We start from the raw sequence: 25,207 nt of genomic DNA on the forward strand, positions 1-25,207 counted from the left end.
CAAAAGCAATTTCTATAGATCTGCTTGCACTCATCAGGCTTCTTCCTGGTTCTAGCGCCACTCAGGCCACAGGGTGGGCGGTAACCTGAGCCCAGCCCACAGCCTGCCTAATGCACTCTATGGATCGCACGGCTGTCTGGAATACACAGCCTTTGACAGTAAGTAAAGACTTGGGTTAGATGGCAGAGAGGTGAGATGATCCAACCACAGGTACATTCTTTCACCGCTACATAGGAGACACATTACTGCCTGGACCCCAGTCTGACCTCTGGTAACCAATAAATCCCTGTCACTACAAGGTATCACCGATATTGAGGATACAACATAGACATCAACCAGATATCAGGTGCCTCTTTATGAACAGGGTCAATAAAGTTCAGGGAAAACTGTATCATTTTTATAACAGTATATTATAGCTACTGTTACAGTAGACTATATGAACAAGCTAACATTAGGTTGTTGTTATTTTTTTTGTACTAAAAGTTTTCAACTAATAGAGACTAATCAATTTTATCAAGTCAAGCTAAAAAAAAAAAAAACTTTTTTTGTAACATTTTACATGAATACATATATGAGTTTTAGTCATTTTATTAGTTTAGGTCCCAAGGCAACATTTCATATTTTAAGTATCTGATATTTATATTCTGAGCTTTAAATGTATTTTAGTTAACATAAACTACAGTAATGATTTTTAGTAATCAATGCAACTCCAAAGCAACTTTAGACGACTGACTCTGAATAAAAACGGCCTCACTTGAATGTGCACAGTAATTAAGTCCATAAACTGCTACAACATAACTGCTGTTTATTTACAGGTTTTCCAAGCTTGTTTCGTTCCTTTCAAAAGAACCCACAAACACTTCCAACAAGAGGCTGGAGCTAGCCTACAAGGACTTAATAGAATCTCCTGCTGATTTTCCAACATATCTATCAAAATTTTATGGCCATCTGAAAATGCTTATGGACCCTGCTACTGTTTTCTCTAATACAGCACGTACCTAGAGTTTGGCCTGGGATCAGAGGCTTTACTGCAGAGGTAGACGACTTCTTAATTACATCTAGTGATTTCATGAAATTTTAATTACAGTCTTTATTGTTAAAGTGTGCTGTGCTTATGCTTTGATACTGTTCAGGTAAAACAAACCTGGTAAAGCCTGTAGATGGCATAATGGAATACAAAAAGATCCAAAATAAGGGCAAAAAAGACTTAATTTGATGCACTTAGTGTCAGGGAAGATATGAAATCAATGGGTTAGTCTCAAAACCTCATTATCATCTCTACCGGATGCATCGTAATGCATATCAATATTAAAAATTGCAATGCGTTAGGAAGTTGTTTTGCTGTCTAAAACTCAATGGACAAATATTGACTTGTGTACTCCAAAAGCTATAATAGCATGTGGTAACACGATAACCAGCTTCACTTCTAGAGTATTCAAAACTGGTAGAGTTCCACGAGGCAGACCAGGGAATGAAGCCAGCACATGGTGACCAGTTCAGATTTACAGTCATTTAATTGATGTCAAATGTAACTTACAAACGGGAAAGACACGTACCATTTTCAAGAATATACAAGGACACAAATCATATCACACAATTATCTTGTGCAATCGGTCATCTTTGGGGCAGGAACGAATTGTTTGGCAAAGGAAGAATACAAAGTCAACCCTAATCCATGTTTAACTACATGTATTTTACAAAATAGTTGCAGAGAGAGGTATTTTACATGTGGAAACAATCTTGACGAGCTGTTTTTACAGTACTTGACTGTGACCCAGCTATGGTGGAGATCGATTTAAAGAACAGTGGAATAAGTTATAACATTTGACTGTTTATTGTGGTGTTGGGATCAGCAATGACCTTTCACTTCTTCCTTTTTTTGCTCTTACATCAATACAGAAATCACAGAATACATAGATGTACAAATATAAAGCACACGGTCTCACTCGTAGGGAACACGTGAGCAGTCAGTCAGTCAGGGAAACAAGTCTCCACTCTTCAGTTCTTTCTTTGAGGGGGAAAAAGAAGTATCCGAGAGGAAATCGGAACATAACTTTTAAATGAAACCACTTTAAGTGTTTGATGTTTTCAGAAAAGTCCCTTTTTGAGGGAACAAACTGATGATATGCAACCGGTCAGGGGTCTTAATACTGCACGTTCAATGGAATAAGCAGTCATTTCAATTGTTTGTAACAGACAGACAGCATTCAGCATTAAAGTCGAAAACGCTGAAAAACGTGGGTGAATAAAAGCAAATCTTTCCATTTCTTAGAAAACAGCAAAGAAAAAGAAAGATACTTTCCCTTGTTTCAGGGTTAAATCTACAGTTTTTACTGAAAAATGTACACCTAAATCTTTTAAGTCCTAGTTTGAGTAGTTTATTATTATTATTACTTAAATTTCTTCCTGTACAATGAAATACAACTTCAAGACAACAACATCTGCTTTAAAAATACAGAGGGTTTTCTTTTCTTTTTTTCTTTCTTTCTTTTTTTTAATTCACCAAGATTGAAACATATCCCCCCCCCCAACCCATGCCGCCCCCAACTAAAACTGGACTTTTATTCAATATATTCTTCTGTACGTGTGTGTGTGTGTGCATGTAGGTGTGTGCGCGTGTATACAAGTGTATTTTGTTCTCTATGTCATTTACTCACAACACTGTAAACATACAGAGACTATTATATACATGTGCTTGCACTGATTCATTGAATTTGGTTGACATCACTAGAACACCACAAAAGTAGTAATGATTTGGGGTGAACGAGAACACAATGAAGAATCAAGGTCGAGGGGTTCTGGAGAGCCGTTTAGAGTCTCTTCTTATCGTCAGGCTGATGTTTCAGTTGGGGTGACGTCAGCGGTCTTGGAGAAGAAGTTGCGAAGGTGGGAGATGAAGAGCAGCAGCAGTGCAGGTAGAGGGACAGAATGAGTACTCTTTTCTTCAACTGAGAACAACACGTTCCCCATCAAGGAACCAAGCTGACTTTGGAGAGGGTGGACCATGGACCAACACAAGAGGGAAGGCGGAAAGCCTCTTCACATAAGCAACTATAGTAGAGAACTGAGTCTACACAGTCCTCATTAGTCCTATGCTTGTGAAGTCGGTCCCCATTTATAGTCCGTGTGAGTCTGTGCTCGAGTCTCTCATGGTCAGGACGATTCTTCACTCCCTCAGGTCGGTGGGGAAACCAAAAACACTAGCGCGAATGGAAACGAAAAGTAAAACAAAACGAAAAGAAATCGGGCTGTTTTGCTCACAAATACACACGCCTGAGGTCCCCTGGCGACGTGATGGTGTTGCATTGTGGGCAGAGTTTCTTGTTTCCCTGTTGAAAGAGAAAGACAACAAAATTAAGAAGGTGGTCAAATGCTATGCTAACAAAGGCCCTCTTGGTGTAAAAGCTTTTATCCTCTTAGTTTACAATATCATTTATAAAGTTCGGGGATTTGTTATTTTAATACATTTTAAAACGTAAATGATTCTTGTGCTAGCCATTACTTTAGAGTCTTTAGTGTCTCATGGTCCTTCAGAAAAAACATTATAATGCTCAAGAAACATTTATCATCATCATCAATGTTGAAAACAGTTGTGCGGCTTAACATTTTTGCGGAAACCTTTATACTTTTTTCAGGGTTACTTTTATTTGAAATAGAAATCTACTGCAACTTTTTAAAGTCACATTTGAGCTATTTAATACAATTTCTCTTTGAAGAAAAAAAAACCTAACTGAGCTCAAACTTTTGAAAGGTAGTGTATTTTACCAGTGTGTATGTGGAAATAAAAACTGCCTTACATTGGCAGCCCACCCTGTTCGACAAGCATGCGCTTTTCCCACAACCACTCTGATGTTTAGCCAGTACCCGTAAAGCCTGCGCCATAAAAGCAGGAGAACAGCAGGCAGAGGTAGAGGAGGAGGAAGGTGAGCTGTGTGGTCTGCTGTCTGCACCACACACATGCTACACAGCGACTGACTGAACACCACAACAGGATCAGCAAACTACATACTCGGCTTCAATAATACCACAACACTCGATGGAGACTCAGACAGCAAGGCACAAGAGATATAAAACCCTCACGTTTGTGCTCTGCCCCAAGAAAAGAACCCAACTGTCAGAGGTTCAGACAGAAACATTACAGTGAGGAATGTTGTTGATCATGTCCTCATGTAACCTCCTCACACATATGCCCCGATCACACACACGGCGCATTTCTCCTCTTACACATGAAGTGCACTGCTTCGGCTCCTATAGGAACTGGTATGTTTAAACATACAGAAAAGAGACTTGCTGTCAGTAAACTAAGGGGCTTGGGAGCAGTAAGGGTGTCAGAGCGTGACCCTGCGGTGTTCCTTCACATCAGACTGTGAAGAGGATCTGTGGCTCCATATGATTCAGTTCATGTCTAGGGCACCAGAACCCGCTCCACTGATCTTGACCGTACAGACTGAAAGACATCCAACAACACATTCTGGCTAGTTCCGCTGTAACAATGGGCTCTACCACTGGAGGGTGAATGTGCAAATGGTTTCAAATTTGACATCATGGTCTGACTATGTGAGTGGTTTATTTTGATGTGGACCGGCGTGGAGGAGTAAAACTGTGAAACTGAAGTTGGACTCTCCTATATAGAATCAGGATCATTAAGGTTCATTTTTCTGTGAAAATAATAAATAAAACAAAACCCAAAGCAGCAAACCCCCAACGTGCTTCCCTCTATACCCACGATTCCCCAGACACAAAGAGGACCTGAGACTTGGTTTCTTTGTTCTAGGAAGCAGGAGTTTCCCTAGTTTTAATGAGCATGGGCAGGTCACTGACTAAACGCGGGCTCCTCGCATCAGCGGCGGGTAGCTGCTGTGCTCCATTAGCTTCATAAAACAAGGCTGACGCTAACCAAATTACACGCATTTACTTTGATCAAGACGCAAGGAGCCCCGCCGTGCTACTTTTATTGCTGTCTTTAGGCAACAATTTTAATGCCTGCATTACTAACAATCCGCTGTGGCAGCGCGGGCTGGTGCGCATACGTCTCTGTTCTTGTCGGTGAGCCGTACACACAGGCCTTGTGATAAGCGGAGATGGAAGGAGCTGATTTAATATATAGCATATTGGAAAACGGCTGAAGCTGGGAAACATTTTCTTATTAATTGCTTCCGTGTGTGGTGACAGAATGTGTTACTGGCTAATGAGAGCAGGCTCCCTGAGGAACACTGCCTAAAACGGCTAAGAAAAGAGGAAGAGCTTCTGAGTGTAAGTGTGGAGATTTCAAATGGACAAGTAGAGGCAATCGCAATTCTGATAAGAGGTTAGTTGAATACACAACGCCGTCTGAAGGGATTAGAAACTGGAGCGCTACGTGAGGAATCTCACTGGTCTGGCTGAGATGAACTCTTCAACTCATACTGTAGCCAAATATCACAGCATTATTAAAATGAACAACTCCATTATCTGCATTATACAGTGGCCAAGACATGAGTGACTTGGTGCAGGAGAAGGTCTGGGCACTCTGTGGTGCGTAGAATTGAAATTTTATATGTACCTGAAATACCCGCATTTCAAAAATTATCTGCAAAAGCCATATTTCTATTACACTTCAGTGTGAAGAATGTACATAGACATGACTTAAGGAACAGCCTGGAACATGCACCATGTGATGTGTGTTGCTTAATGAAGGGAATTTCAAATCAAAGTCCCTTCAAATGTGGTGAACCCCATGCGAGGGGACCCTTCCAAAAATAAAAAGCTTTTTTATATATAAATATATATATATAAAAAAGACCCCCATACCAAAATATAAATGAGGCCATATATTTTTAAGTACAAAAACCCCATTTTTGTTCAAGTGTCTGTGCGGAGTGGAAGCTGAACATAATGCGCTCACAGCAGGATAGATAGAGGAGCCTGTGCGCTCACTTTCCCCTAAAATACTCTGCCATTTTTGGTCATACAGATAAGAGTAATACATCTTTCAAATCTGTAAAGACTACGTTTATTAAAGTGCATTTACAATTACAACAAAATGTGCTTTTGTAAAATAATGAAAGCAAACATGATGCGCTGTCTGCCATCTCGGTCTTTGTGAACTCCAGCGCAAAACTCTGTGTAGCCTATATCTTGCAGATATTAAAAATATCTCTATAGATTAAAATTTCTACTTTCAAATGAACCAATTCAAATGGAAAAACAAATCTTCTCAGATTATGTAATCCATATGAAACATGCAAGAGCATTCACTACTGTGAAGATGGGGAGTCAGTGTTGTCTGAATTCTTAAGATGAAACAAAGAAAGCAGTAGTGTATTAAAGTATTCAAATGTGGTAACACTTTATTTTACAGTTACTTCTATTAGTTGCTTATTAGCATGTATATTACTAGAATATTAGCCACATATTAGTGCTAATTAAGCACATATTAATGCCTTATTCTACATCACTTTACTCTACATCAATAATCCTACCCAATACCAAAACTTAACTACCTTACTATTAATTAGCAGAAAATTGAGAATTTATTGAGAGAAAAGTCATAGTTATTAGTAATAAGCAACTAATAGATGTAACCATAAAATAAAGTGTTATTAATATTAATAACACATATTAATGTTAACATTTAAATAATCTTACTGTTTTTCTCTCACACATTCATAACCATTACTTCTGCCGGTGCGCTTTGGCAAGCTTTATGCATGTGCTTGATCGTTTATTAGGCTATGCAAGCAATTAAAGGCTCCTAATAATGATTTAAATGGTTTTAATTTTTTAAAGTTTTAAATGGTTTTATTAATATTACTAGTCAACCAGAAAGATCCTTTGTCGAGTGCAGCCCTATGTTAAATGGTGTTGACAATACCCCATCCTGATTCTTAACTTAAGATCATAATCAATTTAGCCCAATTATTTAAAAACAAATACATATGTATTGCAAAGCAATGTGTAGATTTTAATGTAGAAACAGAATTTCAGATATTGCCTAAATCTGCAGAACATTCAATGAGCCTACTGAACAGCAAGTGTGTAATTCTTACCAGAGTCCTAAGCCAGCATTCTTCACAGTGCACGTGCCAACACTGGATGGAGGTGAGTGGCATTGTATATGAGTCCTGAGGTAGAGAAATAAAAGACAAAAAAAGAGCAACGATTTATTTAACCAGGTCAACTGAACATAATTCACATCTAGCCACCAACACACACAACATCAGACGTCACTAGACAGCACCAGCACAGCACAGATCGGCCATGGGGGACAGGCAGGTGAGCAGTGAGGGAGCGTGGGGGGCAGTGCAGGGATCAGGCGGGGTCAGGCCAATGGGAGCACAGAGAGCCTTACCCTCCGGAGCGGCAGCAGCTTCTTAATCCCACTGCTGGCCGCAGTGGCAGTGCTGCAGCCCGTTACGTAGCCTCTGTACAAACAGTACACGCCGAGCTGCAGGGCCTCTGCGCTCCCGTGCCTCTCGACCACCTGATTCTTGCCATCAGCCCCTGTTTGGGTCGGCTTGCGCTGCAGGGATATTCAAGAGCGGCACTGAGAACAAGAAAGTGGCCGCTACGGCAGGCACAGACACACACATAAGACCAACGGGTGCAGTTAACAACAGAAGCGCTCGGCCAACAGCCAGGGAGTTCGGTTGCATTTTTCTTTAAATATTACATTTGAATATCATGCTAAGCTGTCTGAAACACTTCTAGCACGTTCAGTCCAAATCATTTACGGAGAATTCATTTTATGGTCTGCTATATATCCAATAACCAGCAGGTGGCAGTAGGCCACCACTGGGAAATTCTTAACCTCAACAGACTGCAAGACACAAGTCTTGAATGGATTTATTTATTAACTCCAGACCGACAGAGGCATGTCAGATTAATCAGCACCTATAGACATAAAGCTGAAAATGTTTAGCACTGATATCCAACAGGATGGCCAATACTTCTAAAAGAACTCCTTCAACAGAACCTTATTGTGTGGGTTTAATTTCCAGTCCATGCGAGATTGAAGCCATAGGAGGCAAACCATCACAAAGCTTCAGGCGGCTGGGTGCATGATTGCGGGAGTTCGGTTATATCACCACAACATGTCATTAAGGATGGGTTACAAACAAACACACCCACATGAACGCACACAATATTGACAAGTGAGAGTTCTCACCATGCATATGAGACACTTGTATCGGTCTCCTCTGAGGATCTGCTTTTCCAGTTCTCGTATGCGGGCCTTTAGCGCCTCCAGTGTGGTCGCTGTGGAGTCCTCTGTGATCCTGCAGGTAAAAAAAAATTGAGGTTGGTTAAATTAGAGGACTGCAAACCAGTTTGGCTCATACATAAAACTGCAAACAGTGGATTGCTAATTACTTTAAAAGTTGTGCAGTCACAGTCAAGCAAATTTGCTATTTACATTTGCAAAGCTACCACTCAGCTTCAGTTCAGACAAACACAGCTACTAACTACAAAATACACTAACGCAAAAATTAAAAACAGATGACCCAACTGGAAATGATGAATACATCACTGTTAAGGACCACAAAGTCATTCTGAACTAATATGTTTTTGCTTTATTGTATCACCATTTCAATCTTATTAAACAGGGCACTGGGCTTCCTCAGTCCTCTGATGTCACGCTTGCACCAGTTCCCCCAAGTTCTCACCTCTCCGGCTTTCACAAAACATCCCTCAGACAAATGCCTCTCAGCTGCTGAATGTATATTTAACACTGTCCGCAGCATATGAACTCGCAATAACTAAATCAATATAGCCACCATTGATTGTGCGGCGAGGCGCTTGGCGAGATGTTTATGGTGATCCGCTCATTTTCCAGCCAGATGGAGCACTGATCTACAGTATTGATTTAATGTTGCACCAGCGTTCTCCTAGGCACAATCCCCCGATTAGTGCATGCCGTTCCACTGCCTTTTCCAATAGCTTCATTTATTACATGCCTGTGTGACTCCACAATGAGTACACGTTCACCACACACACTAGGACATGGGCCTCCCGGTAATCAGTATTAGAATGTAAATCAAGGAAGGGCTATTAAAACGGAAAGAACCATTTATGGACTCAGCATCTCCAATAAGGCTAACCTAAAGGAAGAACAATGACAGTGTAGCTGAAGAATCGTTGTCACTTTGAGAAGTAAAGCTTAAATCTGCCAGCCAGGAATTAAACATATCATGACTTGAAGTAGCAACAGCTCTTTTCCTCCGTATTTTGACATGAACAAAAAATACTGAAAAAGAAAAAAGGGCAGAGACTTCTTACAATCCACCGGCTGTTGACTGGATGGAGGACAGGTTTATAGGAAGAAATGATTGGAAAAGTTTGATTAAAAATTACAAGGTCAAAACATAAAAACCATGCATGGATTAATCGATCACAATAAGATCTGCATGTATTTAGGGTGAAAACAAAGGGTGAATTTTTATTTTCATTTAATCTCAATACAGAAGGTGTTAGTAAAACTCTGAAGTCTGACATCTTCAGGCATCTTCTCAAGGTCACCCAAAACCTACCCAGGTTTCTCTCAAAAAGCCCCTACAACACAATGACTTTGACCAAGGAGAGCGAGTCATCCTGACGGTCAATTCCCTACAGTCTACAATCAGCACAGGGACTATAAAGCTTTAAAATCTCTTCTTATTAGTAGGCCGGCTTGTAAAAAAGCATTTAGTCTTGATTAGCGTGCATGCTTATAAAGCAGACAGGAGAGTAGGTGTAGCGTGCTCCATGCCTGCTGTTTTTCTTTAACAGCTTCATAAATCGCTGCGGTTCACTTGCCCGTATGCCGTCACCGGCCCTACAAAAGAATACAACTTTTCCCCCAAGTAATGCCTGCCTCGCTCCAGCATGAATATTCATTGTGTGGTGCTTTATAGAAAACCACATTCTAAAAGTTATTTAATTCCCCCAGGTAATAAAAAACGGTTTTACTCTTTCTTTATGTGGATGGAGATGGAGAGATGGTTTGGGGGGCTGTGTTTTAATACAAAAGCAGGTGTAAAACCTGGAGAGGGGATGGCTAGGTAAGTTCAAAACTGAAAATCTTTAAGGTGCCGTTGAGTGTGTGGGAGAAAGTTTCAAACATATTAAACACAGGCCTCGGCTCCGCTCTGCAGCGGTGTGCTGGCCGAATAATGCCAATGACATCATCTAGGGAAGGAATAATGTCATTTCAATTAAGAGTTACGTTACTCAGGAAACCACAATGAGGACTGACATCCAAACTAATAATGTCACTTACCTACAGCTGTGGTCTATAACGGCACACCCATGGCATTACAAATCAATTTGGATGTTAAAACCAATGATGGATGTGCTGGTCTAATGCTTTATACAGGCATCACTCTCGATAGTGGGATATTTGTATTTTTTAAGCAACAAATTCAAAAGTTAAAACAGGAAGTAGATGAAGCTTGCACTGCTATTTCACACTCACATTACGATCTGGCTCTGAGTGTGAAGCCATTTCTCATTTCATTATCCTGCACCTTAACCATCCGTCTCCATCAGAGCCAAGCCTAACTGCAGAAGGCGCTTTAATCTATAGGTCTATATGGCCTGACATGAGAACACATGAGTTACAAGTACAGACAGATACTGGGAGATCTTTATAAAGTCACTTAGCTGCCAATCAATTGTTATATTCAGCTGTGCTGGTAAGGGTCGGTGCAAACCTTAAATCAAGAGGCTGCGCACAGCATTACAAAAAGAATGTTCCTTAAAATCAAAAAGCTTTTTTATTATTATTATTATTATTAATATTGGTTGAAAAGTGTAAAAAAAGTGGCTGGTTAAAAAAAAAAAGAAAAAGAAATACGAAGTCATCATTAATGAATTTGAGACTGAATCTGATTATTGTGGAGGTTTACCAAAAAATTCTGCTGTTTCAATTTGAGCATGGAATTTGGCTGCAATCACACGGGTGGCAAAGAAGCCCTCATTTATCATGTGCAGAATGAGCGGGGACAGAGGCGACCCCTGTACCCAGAGATCATTACCCATCTGGGCACAGGAGAGCATGGAGAATTCATCAGCCCCCTCTTCCTTACGAAGACACACATGTATACAATTTACACAACTCATGACACAGTAACACGCTCACCCTCTTACTGCAACACACACACACACACACACACACACACAATCCACAATGAATCACTGTAACTAAAGGGGACAAGTCTCATTTTCATTGCAGATTGAAGTGCATGCGTTTTACAAACAGTGGGCTTGGGATTGTTTTCAGGCTGGAAGTGGAATGAAATGATTTCAGCTCCTTATGTGGCCTCTTTAAAACTTGCTCAGATTAAGACCCCTCACTTCAGGAAATTGGAAATTAAACAATGGCACAGTCATTCCTATAAATTTGCACGCTTCATCCATTTGTCGCACACCATGAAAAAAACAAAAAAAGCACAAGTACGTAATTTTTGTGAAGCTAAAATTCAAAAGCTACGGCAACTGCCTTGTGTTTCGCCTAGGAAAGAGTTAATACACCTCCCTCCCCCTTCTCATGACCCCTCAGGATTTGATTAATGACATCATCATTGAGATTTATCTCCCTGGCCCCTTTCATAAGACAATATCGCGTAACATCCTGTGATACCTGATCAAATCAGTAAAAGGAGAAAGGAGAGGTGCTCTTCGGAGGAGAGGGCTCTACTGTCGGGGAGAGATGGATAGATTCAGACGGAGGGCCGAGGAGGACGGGCACAGACTGGGAGAAATATTGCGAGCGATATTAAATAAACGAGTGTGTGTCACGTCTGGAGCTAAGCGCTAAGCTAATAAAACGGGTGGCGGGTGGGTTGCGCTCATTGCTCGCTCTTCTCTATGACATCAAACAGCTGCGGTGATTCATACCCCGGCCGGCTAAAACACTTAATGCCCCCCGATACAACGCTACGGCTAGTCCAAAAGTGAGCAAGTCTCTACGAAGGAAAGCAATGAATCAATCTAAGCTGTCACGCTCCTGCAGCTCCACTTAGGAATCCCGTTCTGTCCCATTTTCATCCTACTACTTGCACACCCACGCTCGGACAGAGACACACAGTGTTCATAACATCATCCACTAACATTCATTTCCACACACTCAGTCAAACCTATCAAGCAACTGTGTGCAAAGTCACGCTTTTAACGGCTGGTCGTGATAAAAGTGGTTAACAAACGCGATTTCAATTGCAGACCGGAGCTGACATCAAACTTGCGCTACAGATGAAGTCATTCGCAGACGCACACTCGACTGGAGATGGGTGAGAAGAACGTGCTCACGACATGCTGACGAGAAAAATCAATTGCTTCGGGTCTGCTGTGCTTATTCACTAGTTATCTGCCCCTGATATTTAATATGGGGCCCCGTGATGGCCGCCCGCACAAGATTGATTCAGCTACACTAGAAGACTCTCCCTAGAGAAGAAGTCTCAGAGGAGACAAGAGACAGACAGAGAGGACGATGAATTGCGGAAGTGCATTTTAGAAAAACTCAGGAATGTTCTCATTATTAATAAATACAAATTGTGTTGGTGAAAATGTAAATGCAAAATATACGTTTATATAAAAACTAAAACAAGTATTTTTAAAAACACTATAAAATGAACAAAAATATAAACAAAAACGTATTTAAAAAAATTATATATGAAGAGTTTGGTTCCAAAACGTGATAAATGGCATTAAAAACAAAAAAACAAAATTAGTTTACGCCAAAATCAGTATTGTATCTGGTCATATTGAAAGGTCAATTTAAAATTTTATGCAAAATGTGATATTCACTGTGTTACTAGGTCATGTTTTCCAGCCTCCCTTTTTTGCCGAATGCGATATATCGTCTCAACCAATCACAGCATTCCACGCACAATAGACATTAATGGCTGCACTTTAAAATAGACTTTTTTACTCATCTACTTTTGATCAACAAACAAGGGCTGCACAATAAACTTCATGTGATTGTCATGCGCATAAAGCAGGTTCTGTGATAAATAGTACCGGTTAATATCCATCACGTGCTTTCAGATGGAAATTATTCAGATGCATTTAATACACAGAGCAGTAGATCACGGACAAGCTACACTAGATCGCGTTCATTAGATGAATTGCATTCGACTATGAAAACAATATTGCGTAGCTTGTCAGTATTATAAGTGTTTTTATTAATGCTATTTATGTTTTTGTTAATACAGCACAGTCAGCTAAATTAATGTAACATAGCTAAGATGAATGCACTTTTGGAAGCTGAATGTAAGGGAAATATCATTTTGGTATTTCTGTGGTCTAAAGTGATGTTGTTCATGATATTGTTCATGATGAAATTTTCTTTTATTGCCGTAATTAATTTAGAGCATTAACAAGATGACCCGTTGAATTCATTTTGGGAGCGATGACTGATGAATGTATTTTTAGTCCAGTGCCTATATATAAGATTAGTATTGACCAAGTTCAGAGGTTGTCATATGTGAATCAACTTACTATGTTGTGTTTTTTCATCAGTTTCAATATGAAAAATAACTTTCGTATTGATACAATAGATTCATTGCATTTTGAGAAGAAAAAAAAAAGTATCATGGATTTATTGCAGTTTGGGAATTTTTATTATTATATATAAATCTTTGAAAATAAAAACCTTATGTTATTATAACCTAATGATACTATGTGAAAGTTTGAAACAGAAAATAGTGGTTTTCATCTTGCCACTTTCTTGGTAAAGAAAACACATTTTTACTCAAATAAATCAAAATGGATTCATTGCGTTTTGGAACCAAACTCTTCATATATATTGCTGAGCAACGATTAAATCGCATTCAAAATAAAAGTTTTAGTTTATATATGCGTGTTTACTGTGTATATGTACAAATAAAGACACACATACATGATATATATTGAATATCTATGTATATATTAATATATATATTTCTAAAATTTATACACTTTTTCTTACATATATGCATACATGTGGGTGTTTTTACATATACATAATATACAAAGTACACATATTATGTACATAAAAACCTTTATTTTGGATGCAATTAATCATTGCCCAGCACTAACCATGCTACAAACAAAAAATTGGTAGTGCCTTGGGGCAACCCTGCACAGTGGAATTAAACAAGGATAGCGACAAGACACGTGTCATGTGGACTGACAGAGTGAGGTATGTCTGTGGCTAACATGTTAACCCTGGTCCAGCTGTAGACAGCAGGGGGAGATCAAACCAGGACAGTCACACCGCCACCATGCCAATAAGCCCCTCTTCTACCAGGAGCTGCGCTCTGACCTCAATTACCCATTCACTGGGGCTGGGCCCCCACGCACGCAAGCGGGAGGGGAGTTCAGCAGGAGCCCTTGTCGGGGAATATGGATGAGGACACTGAGATGAGGGAATTACAGGGGCCGGCCTTTCACCCACTCAGGTTATTCAAATTTATCTGCGGCTGGAGGCTGCCTGCTACACTCCCTCCATCTTGTTTTCTCTCTCAGTGGAGTAAAAGAAATCATCTCACTTTCTCTGTCCTCCCTTGTTGTTAGATGGTACACTAAATAACATTTGTAGGTAATACAGATAGTATAATTTTCAGACCACATGAACACTTTTTCTTCCATTCTCCACATTCTTAATTGAAGCATCTAAGTGGTGTGTTGGCAACAATTTCATTTTATCTGGCTTCACCTCTCGCAATAAGAGATAAATATTGCACATTTCCTGCAGTGAAAAGCTGTAGTATGGAAAAGGCTAAAGGGATATTAGCATTCCCGGGCTGTGCGGCGAGTCAAGCCCAGACAAGGCTCAGCTGCCTGGGATCAATACTCTTGGCCACTCCCTGTGATCAAGCATGCTCCGGAGAGATGAGCACACTAAATGCATCATTTATGATCTTGCAGTCCCTACACAAACTAATCTCACCCCAATACACCAGCAAACACACTGCCACTGCGGACAGGTGTGTGTTTGTACTCACTTCTCGATCTCGCTGTTTTTACAGGTCCTCGGTGTGGAGGACGAAGATGAAGAGCTAGGCTCCTGTTTGCTGCTCTCGCCATTACTGGTGGATGGCATTTCTACAAAAATAGACACAAACAGAACAAATATAATGAATGTGGACCAAGAAAAGCAATGTTTCATTTTATAACAATCTAACTCAAATATATAGACAAAAAGGCTTCCTAAATTGATTTTTTTTTTATGTTTTATTAATGATTGAATCCACACAAATTAAATACTTTTATTAAAGCACATCTACAAAAATGCAATTACTTACTGAGCAAATGTTTAACTGTGAAATCTAATAATAATAATAATAATAATAAAAAAATACTATTTTATTAGTACATATTTGAGTTAATATATTATATCTGATTTAAAGTATTACGTTTAATATATTTAATACACCACAAAACATTTTATTTTTCAGGATTCCCTGATGAACAGAAAATGTTCAAAAGAACAGCATTTATTCGGAGGCCAACTCACCATCACTGGCCCATTTTGAAAACTCTGGTGTTATTCTATTGGATGGCACACCACCACTATAGAAAAAAAAAAAGTTTGCATAAGGGCCAAGTCTACAGATTTGTTATTTCTCAATTTAAAGTCTGTGATGGAATCATTTCCCTTACTTCAAAACAGCCCCACGCAGTGCCTCACGTTCTTTGGCCTCTCCCTGGTCCTCTCCAGAACAAGGAATGATGTCTGCTTCAGTGTACCTGAAACCTTGAGTTAAGGAACAAATGCATCTCATTTCAGTTACTGTTTCTATGCCCACTACAGTGCCAGTGAAGAACAAGATGTCTCAAGACGACTAATCAAGGATACTGGGCTTTGCCATACTCCAGTGTGTCATCTCCATCCACATCCAGGTCAGCATCACTGTCATGGCTCTCCTTCGTGCTACACATGGCAAAGCCTGTTCCTAAAAAGAGGGAGGAGAGGAATAAAAGTCATCAGTATATGAAATTTGGGGTTAAATCCTTTGTCGCATTTAATAATACACATTATACATTACAATAAATCTGGCACTCAAACTGTAGCAGTCCCAAATCCAGGACAGGTTTGTCATGCCAGAGAAACCCCAATTAGAAAGGCCTGTTCTAGCTGTGAGCAGAACCAGATTACTGCAGACAAGCCAAGAGCCTGGTACTCTGGGCCCAGATGGAGCCATCAGAGCCGGTCTGAATGGGAGTTGTGTCAGGTGCCTGTCAGGGTGTAGGTCTTGAGTACTGGGGCGTGCAGCCTGAGTGGCACTTCTATAAATCCAGTGATGAGCACACAGACAAACTCCAGCTGCTGGCTGACTGGGTCCTTCAGTTCTGGTTAGGAAGAGGTTGGATCGGCAGCAGCATGAAGGGTGGGAGCAGCCCAGAGAGACCCAGAGTCTGATTGAGCCGTGAAAGGCTGGAACGGGCCAGGGCCCTCGGGGGCTGATGGAAGGATGTCAGGGCACTGCTGGAGAACGGGTTTGTCACAGATGAGGAGCTGAGGTAGGAAATGGAAGTGGAGAATGGTACTTCCTCTTGTTCCTCAAAGCGCTACAACAGGGGATGACTACCTCACGGTGTGGAGTGGATAAGTACAACCTTCAGGGAGAGTGTTAGGCACTAACAGAAAAGAGAAGGACTGAAAGTGGATGTGGCGGCCATGGTCTGTCTTTTCCCTTCTCTGTAAAGGGATCCAAAAGAGGCAGAGTAGGGATAAAATGCATCACAAATGCTTGCCCTTTTTTACAATGTGCCGATGGTTTTTAGTGATCAAATAAAAGAGACCTTTTAAGTTTTATTTGGTCTCTGTGACTGCAGAGGCATATGCGCACCATAGCTGAGCTACATAAATCCGAGCTCCTCAAACAGAGAATCAGGGTTCATCTGTGCACACCAGTCTAAATGTACATTACTTTCCAACAATAACTTATAGAATTAAACATGTTTATTAGACTACTTTGTGCTTAGAATTTCTGTCCACTGATATTTACTGATAACACTAACAATTAAGCATTCTGTTAATAAATTAGTCTCTCATGCTATATGAAATTAATATATTTTAATATGTTTCATACATTTAATTTATTCATAAAAAAAAAAAACAGAACCTAAAGGTCAGAATAATAGTATTTATTTCAAACAGAAATCTTTGTAACATTATAAATGTCTTTACTGCTTTCTTTTTCTTGTTTCTAATCAATTTCATGTGTCCGTATTGGATGAAATTATTCTTAAAAAAAAAATCAACTTTTGAAACCCAGACTTCTGAACAGTACTGTAGCTTGGTCAGAAATGTTTAACATTATACAAGTGTGGGCAAGCTTCAAATCACAGTGGCACCGAAGCGCAAGAAAGGAAGGAAAGTGGATCGCCGCATTAAAACATGAACTGTTTTGGGACTGCTTTTTCTGTTTGGCATCACTTCATTCCGGCTTGGAAAGAGTGTAAGGCTACATCCACATGAAGCCAGAGCATTCACTATACTATCTTTTTTTTTTTTTTTACCTCGACTCAAGAAATATCAGTGTCCACAAAAAAACACAAAACGATTTAGTATACATGCCAGTCTGGCATGTGGCGCTGTAATTCTGCCACAGAGATAACACTAAAACGGAGAAGACTTGGACTATGCACATAAACCTTGTGCGCAGTATACAAATGAACATGGAGCAACACATTTATTAATCGGTGTTAATGTTAGTTAATAAAAAGACAATTGTTCAGTGTTTGTTCATGTTTTTGTTGCCGTTACGTGACCTAGCCAGTGTCTGACATGGGCTGATGACGTCATTGTGTCAAAAAATATACAGATTCACAGTCCAGACAAAATCGGAAAGGCAGCGTTTTCAAATGTATCCTCTCTGGGACCTGGTTTAAAAAAAATATCAGTTTCACTCTCCCAAAACGCTGGATCCATGTGGACAAAACACCTATACGATACAAAATGTACGCGTATAGAGCAAAACACATCTCCGTGTGGATGGGGCCTAAGTGGTCTATAGATAACACTCCCACTCCTCTGACCCAACTGAAGGGGGTGGAAGGGTAAAGTCAGCCAAAAATAAAAGACCATAATCTGTAAATGATGGCAAACATTTCATTAAAGCACTGTCGACAAGCTGCAAAGAAAGCCAAACTGGGAGAAAAAAATGAGGGAAAAACTAATAAACAATGTTGTGACCACTAATGGCAGGCAGGCCAGAGGAAGACGTGGCAGGCGTAAGCAGGCAAAAAAAAAGAAAAATCACTGTTAATTCAATCAATCGATCAGGCTCTGGATCCTGGGTAATGCTTTGCTAGAACCAGGGCAGGAAGGATGTCATACAGCATTGATTCAGCATGGACAGGAAGACGGTCCGCTTTAGTGTGTACACTGGCAAAATCTAGCCAGACTGAAAAAAGCACATCAAACCTACTCAGGCAACCACAACTTCAAAACGGCCACCTGAATGGTGTATAACTACCCGAGCATTGTTGTAAGTGTGCCTGACTGTGAAAGCTGGGGCCACTGTTAAGCGGTCTTGGCAGGCAATCTAATCTGTGCCGAAAAGGTCAGTGCCACTCTAACTGCCTCTCAGTCAAATTATGCACATCGTTGCACCGCCTCTTTGCCCGGCAGCCTCTGGGACATAAGCTTACTCCTCTTCTTCATCACGGTGTACAGTGGACGAATAAAAAAACTCCCTTATAGCCTAGCCTGTATTTACCTGTATTGCTCTGCAACACTTTGCATGACAATAACATCCATTTGCAATGTGTCATGTTCAAAGGAAGTCCTGTATCCATTTAAATGTTAAGTCGTCACATGCATAAAGCACATTTTCCTTGTCGGGTCACATTTTGCAAGCTGATTTACATATGCCATGATTGTTAAGTGCTAATCTACATATGTCACCCAAGACAGTTGTGTCATGTCGCAACTAAGAAAGGGGAAGCAGAGATCCCGGAGAAACAGGACATGAAACATGGCCTCTCCTCCACCTCGTTGCCATGACACTTATCTGCCTTTCGCAGTATGTGTCGCAGGCCAAAGTTCACCCAATCAGGATGGCATTTAGCATGTACGCCTGCCAGGGAGGGGGCTCAAAGCTGCCATCTCTCAAGGTTCTTCCCAAAGACGAGCGGCGGGCCTCTGTTCTTCTTTCCCGACTGCACCGAATCTCCTCCATCTCTGCCTGTGACTGCCATCGCTATCTCTTCATCAGCACAACAGCCCTGCTAAGCCACGGACACAGGAGGCCTTACAGGCCTCCACCACAAACTGATCCTCTTCGATTTCTCTCTTCCTCTCTGTCGCTCTTTTCCCTTATCATGCTCTTTTTGTTCGGTTTAAAGCGTTTCCTCTCTGCTTTCTTCCCGGGTCCTCAAAGAGAGAGAGGTGCTTGTGCTTCAGAGACGATAGCCCTCTTATCCCATTGAAGACTCCTTTCAAGCCCCTCTCCCCAGTCTAGCTCCCCCTGGGCTGGGGGGATTCTGCAATGCAGACCGATTGAACGCTTGAGGACTTCAGCTGAGCTTTCAAGGCAAAATCCACCTTCTGAGCATCCTGGGGGGAGCTTTCAAGTGGCCCCTGGGCCACCGAGTCACTTCTCACCAGGTCCGCCCTCTATCGCCATTACACCGGTGCCTGTGCTGAAGATAAAGGGCTGGCGAGCTTCTGTACAGACACATGGCTCTGTTCACATGCAGAATTGATCTGGGCCACCGTCTGTCTAGCCAGCGTTAGAGGAGCAAGTCCGTTTCTTTTCTTAATCCACACAGCTTTGCAATCTGTTCTCTCCTTGGGATCGAACAGCCTTTCCATTTAAGAGCGCAGAAGTTTACAAAAGACCGCTGAGGGAGGAGACTAACTCCTTTTCTAAATATGAAACGAACAGTGAGGAAGAAAACGGAGATGTTTTTGATAGACGTTCACTTAGTACTTCCTCTAAAGCGCCAACTCCACAAACTTAACCGAAGAAATAAACCCCTTTCAAAAAACGACTGAACCAACATTGAGAAAAGTTCCAAGATAAAAATCTCAAGTACGGAGGAATGACTGACACTTCCTCCCAAGTGTAAAAATAATCCGAAGGGGTAAATTATTTATGAACCAACTAGAATTCCCTTGAAAGTCTTTCAATGAGTGTGGCAGCACATCAAAAAGGGTCTTAGGGAGCGTGTGTGTATGTGATAGAGAACGTCCCAGGTGAGCAGAGTTAGGTTGGGAGCTATAATTGCATTCCTGCAGCGGGGGAAGCCCAAGGGTCAGCGGCCCATTTTTCTCACACACATCTCAGTTCTGGGTGAGTCGGGTCAATTGCACAGCTAAATGTGTTTTCCTTTGACTCCTTAAAGGCCGAGCAAGGCCTGCCAGAACTCACCTTGTCTGGACTACAGCTGTCTAGCGTATAAATGAACACGCTGATCTTGGGGTACATCGAGAAATAAATGTATGTACCCTTTTTAAACCACTTTAAAGGTTGTGGTGAGCTTTGAAAGGTATATTGACAACCTTTGAATATAAACTTAAATTAAAAAAAAAAAAAAAAAAACTTCACTAAAACTTTAAAAAATGTTTCTTGAGCACCAAATCAGTTATATTAGAATAATTTCTGATGGATCATGAGACACTGAAGACTGGAGAAATGGCTGCTGAAAATTCAGCTTTGGCGTGACAGGAATAAATTACATTTTAAAATAAATATATTTAAAAAGCTGCTACTTTAAATTGAAATATTATTTCACAATATTACTGCTTTTAACACATTTTTGTTAAATCAGCACAGCCTTGGCAAGCATAAATTCCTTAAAAAATTTATGAAAATGCCATAAAATGCTTACCTCTGAAACCACCCTCTAGTAATGTAGTAGCTCGGACCCTCTTCTGTCCGCACCACTCGTACTCCTCGAACCGTGTTCCGTTTTCTCCTTCAACATCCGCAGAATCCTCTTCTGTTGCACCTTCCCTCTGAGAGAACAAAACCACTTATCAAACATGTACCAACACACTCCAAACAGTTCATTCAATATAAAAAGACAAAACCACAAAGTGTGACTACATCAGAGGAAATCAAAGCGGCACTTTCAAATCCACTAACTTCTAATGATGTCTTATTTTAGGGAGCTATCAAATCACATGCAACAGAACACCCGAATCCAACCACCAAGAGTGCATTAGTATCATAAGAACTACTGGATTAGATGGGTTAAGAGGAACCTGCTATATAATATAAAGGGCAAGTGCTGCATCCTGAACAACTAAAAAGATGGAAGCCAGTCAGACTGTTTGAACAACAGTTTCCATTGAGCCTCTTTAGAGACTTAGAAAGTGTTTAGTGACAATACAGTAGAACATCTTTAAAGTAGGTTCAGGACGCCGAAACTGCCGACCAAATCTAAATGGAGGAGGAGGAAGAACGCTTCAGGATAGAGCTAATCCTTCAACTATTCCCTGGACACCCATGTAAGAAAACAACATAGGTGTAATCAGAAGAAACTAGTTCCCAGAAACATTTCTGTATGTTTATGTGTGTTTGTGTCAGATGGCTGATGTCCAGGGAAAGGTGAGGGCAGAAAAGCCAAAGCTTCTAGAGGAGGTTGGAGGCCCAGATCTCTGGGTTTACGAAGCTACCTTGAACAGACATTGTTCCACATGCCTACTCATTTCCTCCTCTGTCCCTGTCAGCGGGGCGCTGCACAGTGGACATACCTGTCCATCCTCAGGCTTCCGGCGCTTCATCTTCCCAATCCGGGCTGCAGCACAAGAAAAAAAGAGAAACAACATGATAAATCAATCTTATATCAGGTAGCAAAAATTTTTAAAAAATCTAGATTTGTAAAAAAAAAAAAAAAAAAAAAAAAAAAAACATCTATTTGTTTTTAATTTAAAATATAATTAAAACGACTTTAGATTTTAATTACATTTATTTGCATAAAAACTTGGATACATCAACAGCTAATATGCACAACCAAGGATGTCACAGGAGACACACAGAGTAGCCGTAAAGCATTCAGAAAGAGCGAGCAGCATTAATCTCACATAAAAACCTCACATAGATCAGGATCCTTTACAGATTTAGCTTAAGGCAAGTAGGCATCTCCAGCCATGGATTTTACTGAGGCAAGAAAGATGAGTTGCAAAACACGACAGTGACATGAAATGGCTAAGAGGTGAACGCTGTCCATTAGACCTTTGCATCCAAACACCAATTCCTCTTGGTTACATCAGGGACAGGCACGAAACGGCCAGGGCTCGGATCTCTCTGGGTGTCTCGCTCTTCCCCCTCACCTCCCCGAGCACATAATTAGAAATTTAACACAGCAGAACAGCGCCTATTGCGCCGTAAGTCTCTGTCGCTTTTTCTTAACTGCAAATGGCGTGTGGGGACATTAATTTTTAGGTGGCTGTGATTGCGAATGGGGCCGAAGGGGACTGGAGGAGGAGAGGCGGGAGCTTCTGCCATTACCTTCAGGAGAGCCACTGGCCACGTTGATGGTAATGTGGGGGAGACGGGCATCATTAAATAGCAAGAAGAAAGGCAGATTAATTAGGCACGGCAGGAGTTTTTCCTCACTCTGAAATCACAGCGTCTCAGATGAGAGGTGATATACTTTAATACGGGCTCGGGCTTAAACAAAGACAGCCCCATTTGCCCTTACAGTGCCTGCGGCTGTGATAAAGGGGGGAGGGGGTCTTACCATGCCGCAGGCAGCAAGGGGCTAGGGGCACTCCTCTGGGCACTGGGTTTGGGGGACTTTTGAAACTTTCCTTGGCGTAGCGCCTGCACCAGCAGAGGTCATCGACTGTTGACACATGAAAAAACCAAGGGTTAAGGAGATTCTCTGCTTGGGCAGGTGCTACAGTCAAGGGAAGTTAAAAAAAAAAAAAAAAACAGTTGGCCACAACTGACTACAAATGACACTATGATAAACAGCCACGTTATTTAGTATCAATACGTGGCATGGACGCTGAGGTTGACATGGATGTCAAGCTTCTGCCAAGGCCACACGACAGACACCAGCGCTGATGAGCATTTGGCTGATGCACCCTGAGAGGTGAGGAGCTCCTTATTCGTGCCAGACGGTTACCAACACCCAGAATAACAACTGGCCTCGGGTCAGTGAGCTCCCAGCTCACACCAACCCTCCCCACGGATGCGGCAGCTCCATCACACACACACCGACTAATGACTGTGTGTTGGGGTTCAGATAACCATACTGGCCTCACCGTCAGTTTACAACAGCAAAACAAGTCTGCAGAGCATGAAAAGTGTTTCAAGTAATGCTCAGTCACTGACAAGTCTGATCTTCCAATTATAAAATAAACGAATAAGACCATTATTTCTTTATCAAATATTACTACGTAATCAGACCCTAGAAGTTTCCGTAATGCTAAAATAAAACTTATTTAAAAATCACTATTTAACATTGTTGAATTTTTATTACTTGTCTTATTTATTATACTTGTCAAAATAATAATAAATTATTATTCAGTAATAATGATAATAATAATTCATACTATAAAGCCTTACAGTAAAGCCTACTAGGTAAAGTGGACTTTTTTTTAACTGGACTTTATACTGATGATATAAAATATTACACTACTCAGTGGATGACAGTTAAGTTTTTATAAGGCATTTGTCAACAGATAAACTATCATAATACATCACTTTTCTTGTTGCAGGGAGAAAACATACATACCATTCAATCGTGTTTGCCTGTTAGCTCGCACTCGCAAAAATGTCTGCAGGTGGGGGGAAAAAAAGAACAAAGAAAAATCTGTCAGTCATTCAAGTTTATTTTTCATTTATTTATGAGGACTTTAATGATGCGCGTATCACTAGATTGCGCTGGATTCTTCCTGATGTCTGAATGTAAACAAAACCTACTTCTCTATTGCCAATGCTCTGCAACTCCTCTTCCATTGCAAACGCCACAACTCTCCAAACTCATTTGGTTTACTAAAGCATGCAGCCCGGATAACTCTCCTCCCAAACGCCGAAATGATACTCAATAATCAATTTACGAAGGATGAATAAGGATTGAAAATGTTAGGCTTACTACAGCAGTTCTTTCAGCGAGCCATCGCCGCCATATTTCTACCGGTCACGTGACCGTCAAGTCAGAGTCAAAAGCAGCAGCTTGTGCAGTTCCGTCTGGCGCCACTGGGGCGCAGCAGCAGGTAAACGACGCTTATGATTCTGTGCTGCTCGATTCATTTGACGCTTAAAGAGGTCTCAACAAACTCTTCAGACATAAAAACTATGCTCCGTTCATTAGTTTTATTTTTCTGGGAAAATGAACTTTTAATAATAAAAAGGAAATGTATGTGTATTTTTAGATTATTTATATCAGTGACGTTTTGTCTTACAGTATGAGCAATGTAAATTTCTTGTAAGGTGTGAAGATTTGTGTCACTGTGTTTTAGACCATCCCTTCCAATGTTTTGTGACAAAAAGCAAGATATTCAGTAATGGATTTTATAGCCCAGCAAACATGTTACCCCACAAATATACTAGAAACAAAATGTTATTTTAAAAAACAAAACAGGATTTATGTATTTTTTTTATGTCTGTGACATTGAACAGAAACACAGGAAAGATACACACCTATCAAAATAATTCAAGTTGAACTATATAAACATGTTCAAACTGTTAGCTCATGTAAAATTCCTATAGGCAGAGCCCTTAAGAAACTCTTGAGCCACTGCTATTAAAAGTCAGTCTATTTTATGATTATACAATGTGTTAATGGATCAATGTGTGCACACCAAACAGATTGAGTAACAAAAGAGGATAATCATAAATTTTAGGGGGGGGGGGGGAGCATTATTAGCATAAAACATTTGGGCAACTTCATTAATGAGAAGTTCTAAAAAAAATATATATATATATCTTTAAATGTTGTCTATGTATTTAAGGCCTCTTCACAAAAAACTGTATATCAGTCAGTGTACTTTATTACTTTTAGTTTTTTTTAGTTTTTCCCACTTCTAGGGTTGAGGGACAGATAGAGATGCTGCTGAACGAAATGTCCCACAGACCCACAGCTCCAGGGGGAAGGAGGAAGAAAACAAACATGTCAAGGACACTGGAGCACAGAGATGATATCCGGGGCTCGGGGGCAGCGTAGATTAGCCCAGGGTTAAACTATGGATGATTACATATCAGAGCAGAACACACATTACAGCCTGAGTAAACCTGGGGCTGGAGATTAGCAGAACAGATTTCAGTCTGTATTAATACGTCCGACAGTCAGATCCAGTCTGGGA

General features: G+C 40.7%; 1 protein-coding gene across 10 annotated transcripts in view; it reads right to left on the minus strand.

The window, feature by feature from the left end:
- Positions 1-1,495: 1,495 nt before the first annotated feature.
- The window catches only part of rnf220a (ring finger protein 220a), a 118,603-nt gene continuing 94,891 nt past the window's right edge, over positions 1,496-25,207 (minus strand). For 3 of the 10 annotated variants that reach the window (XM_026206218.1, XM_026206219.1, XM_026206220.1), the window contains exons 6-17: positions 23,638-23,680; positions 22,636-22,740; positions 21,569-21,690; positions 20,779-20,905; positions 15,794-15,890; positions 15,598-15,684; positions 15,452-15,507; positions 14,940-15,039; positions 8,147-8,255; positions 7,331-7,501; positions 7,029-7,103; positions 1,496-3,329 (exon numbers count right to left, since the gene is read on the minus strand). In XM_026206218.1, coding sequence (XP_026062003.1) covers positions 3,258-3,329; positions 7,029-7,103; positions 7,331-7,501; positions 8,147-8,255; positions 14,940-15,039; positions 15,452-15,507; positions 15,598-15,684; positions 15,794-15,890; positions 20,779-20,905; positions 21,569-21,690; positions 22,636-22,740; positions 23,638-23,680 — 1,164 coding nt within the window. In that variant the 3' untranslated portion in view covers positions 1,496-3,257. Of the gene's footprint in view, positions 3,330-7,028; positions 7,104-7,330; positions 7,502-8,146; positions 8,256-14,939; positions 15,040-15,451; positions 15,508-15,597; positions 15,685-15,793; positions 15,891-20,778; positions 20,906-21,568; positions 21,691-22,635; positions 22,741-23,637; positions 23,681-23,825; positions 24,424-25,207 lie in introns of those variants that run through there. The other 7 variants (XM_026206221.1, XM_026206224.1, XM_026206222.1 and 4 more) reach the window with 7 other exon arrangements.

The sequence above is a fragment of the Carassius auratus genome, chromosome 27 (genome assembly GCF_003368295.1).
Source record: "Carassius auratus strain Wakin chromosome 27, ASM336829v1, whole genome shotgun sequence".
NCBI classification, from domain to species: domain Eukaryota; kingdom Metazoa; phylum Chordata; class Actinopteri; order Cypriniformes; family Cyprinidae; genus Carassius; species Carassius auratus.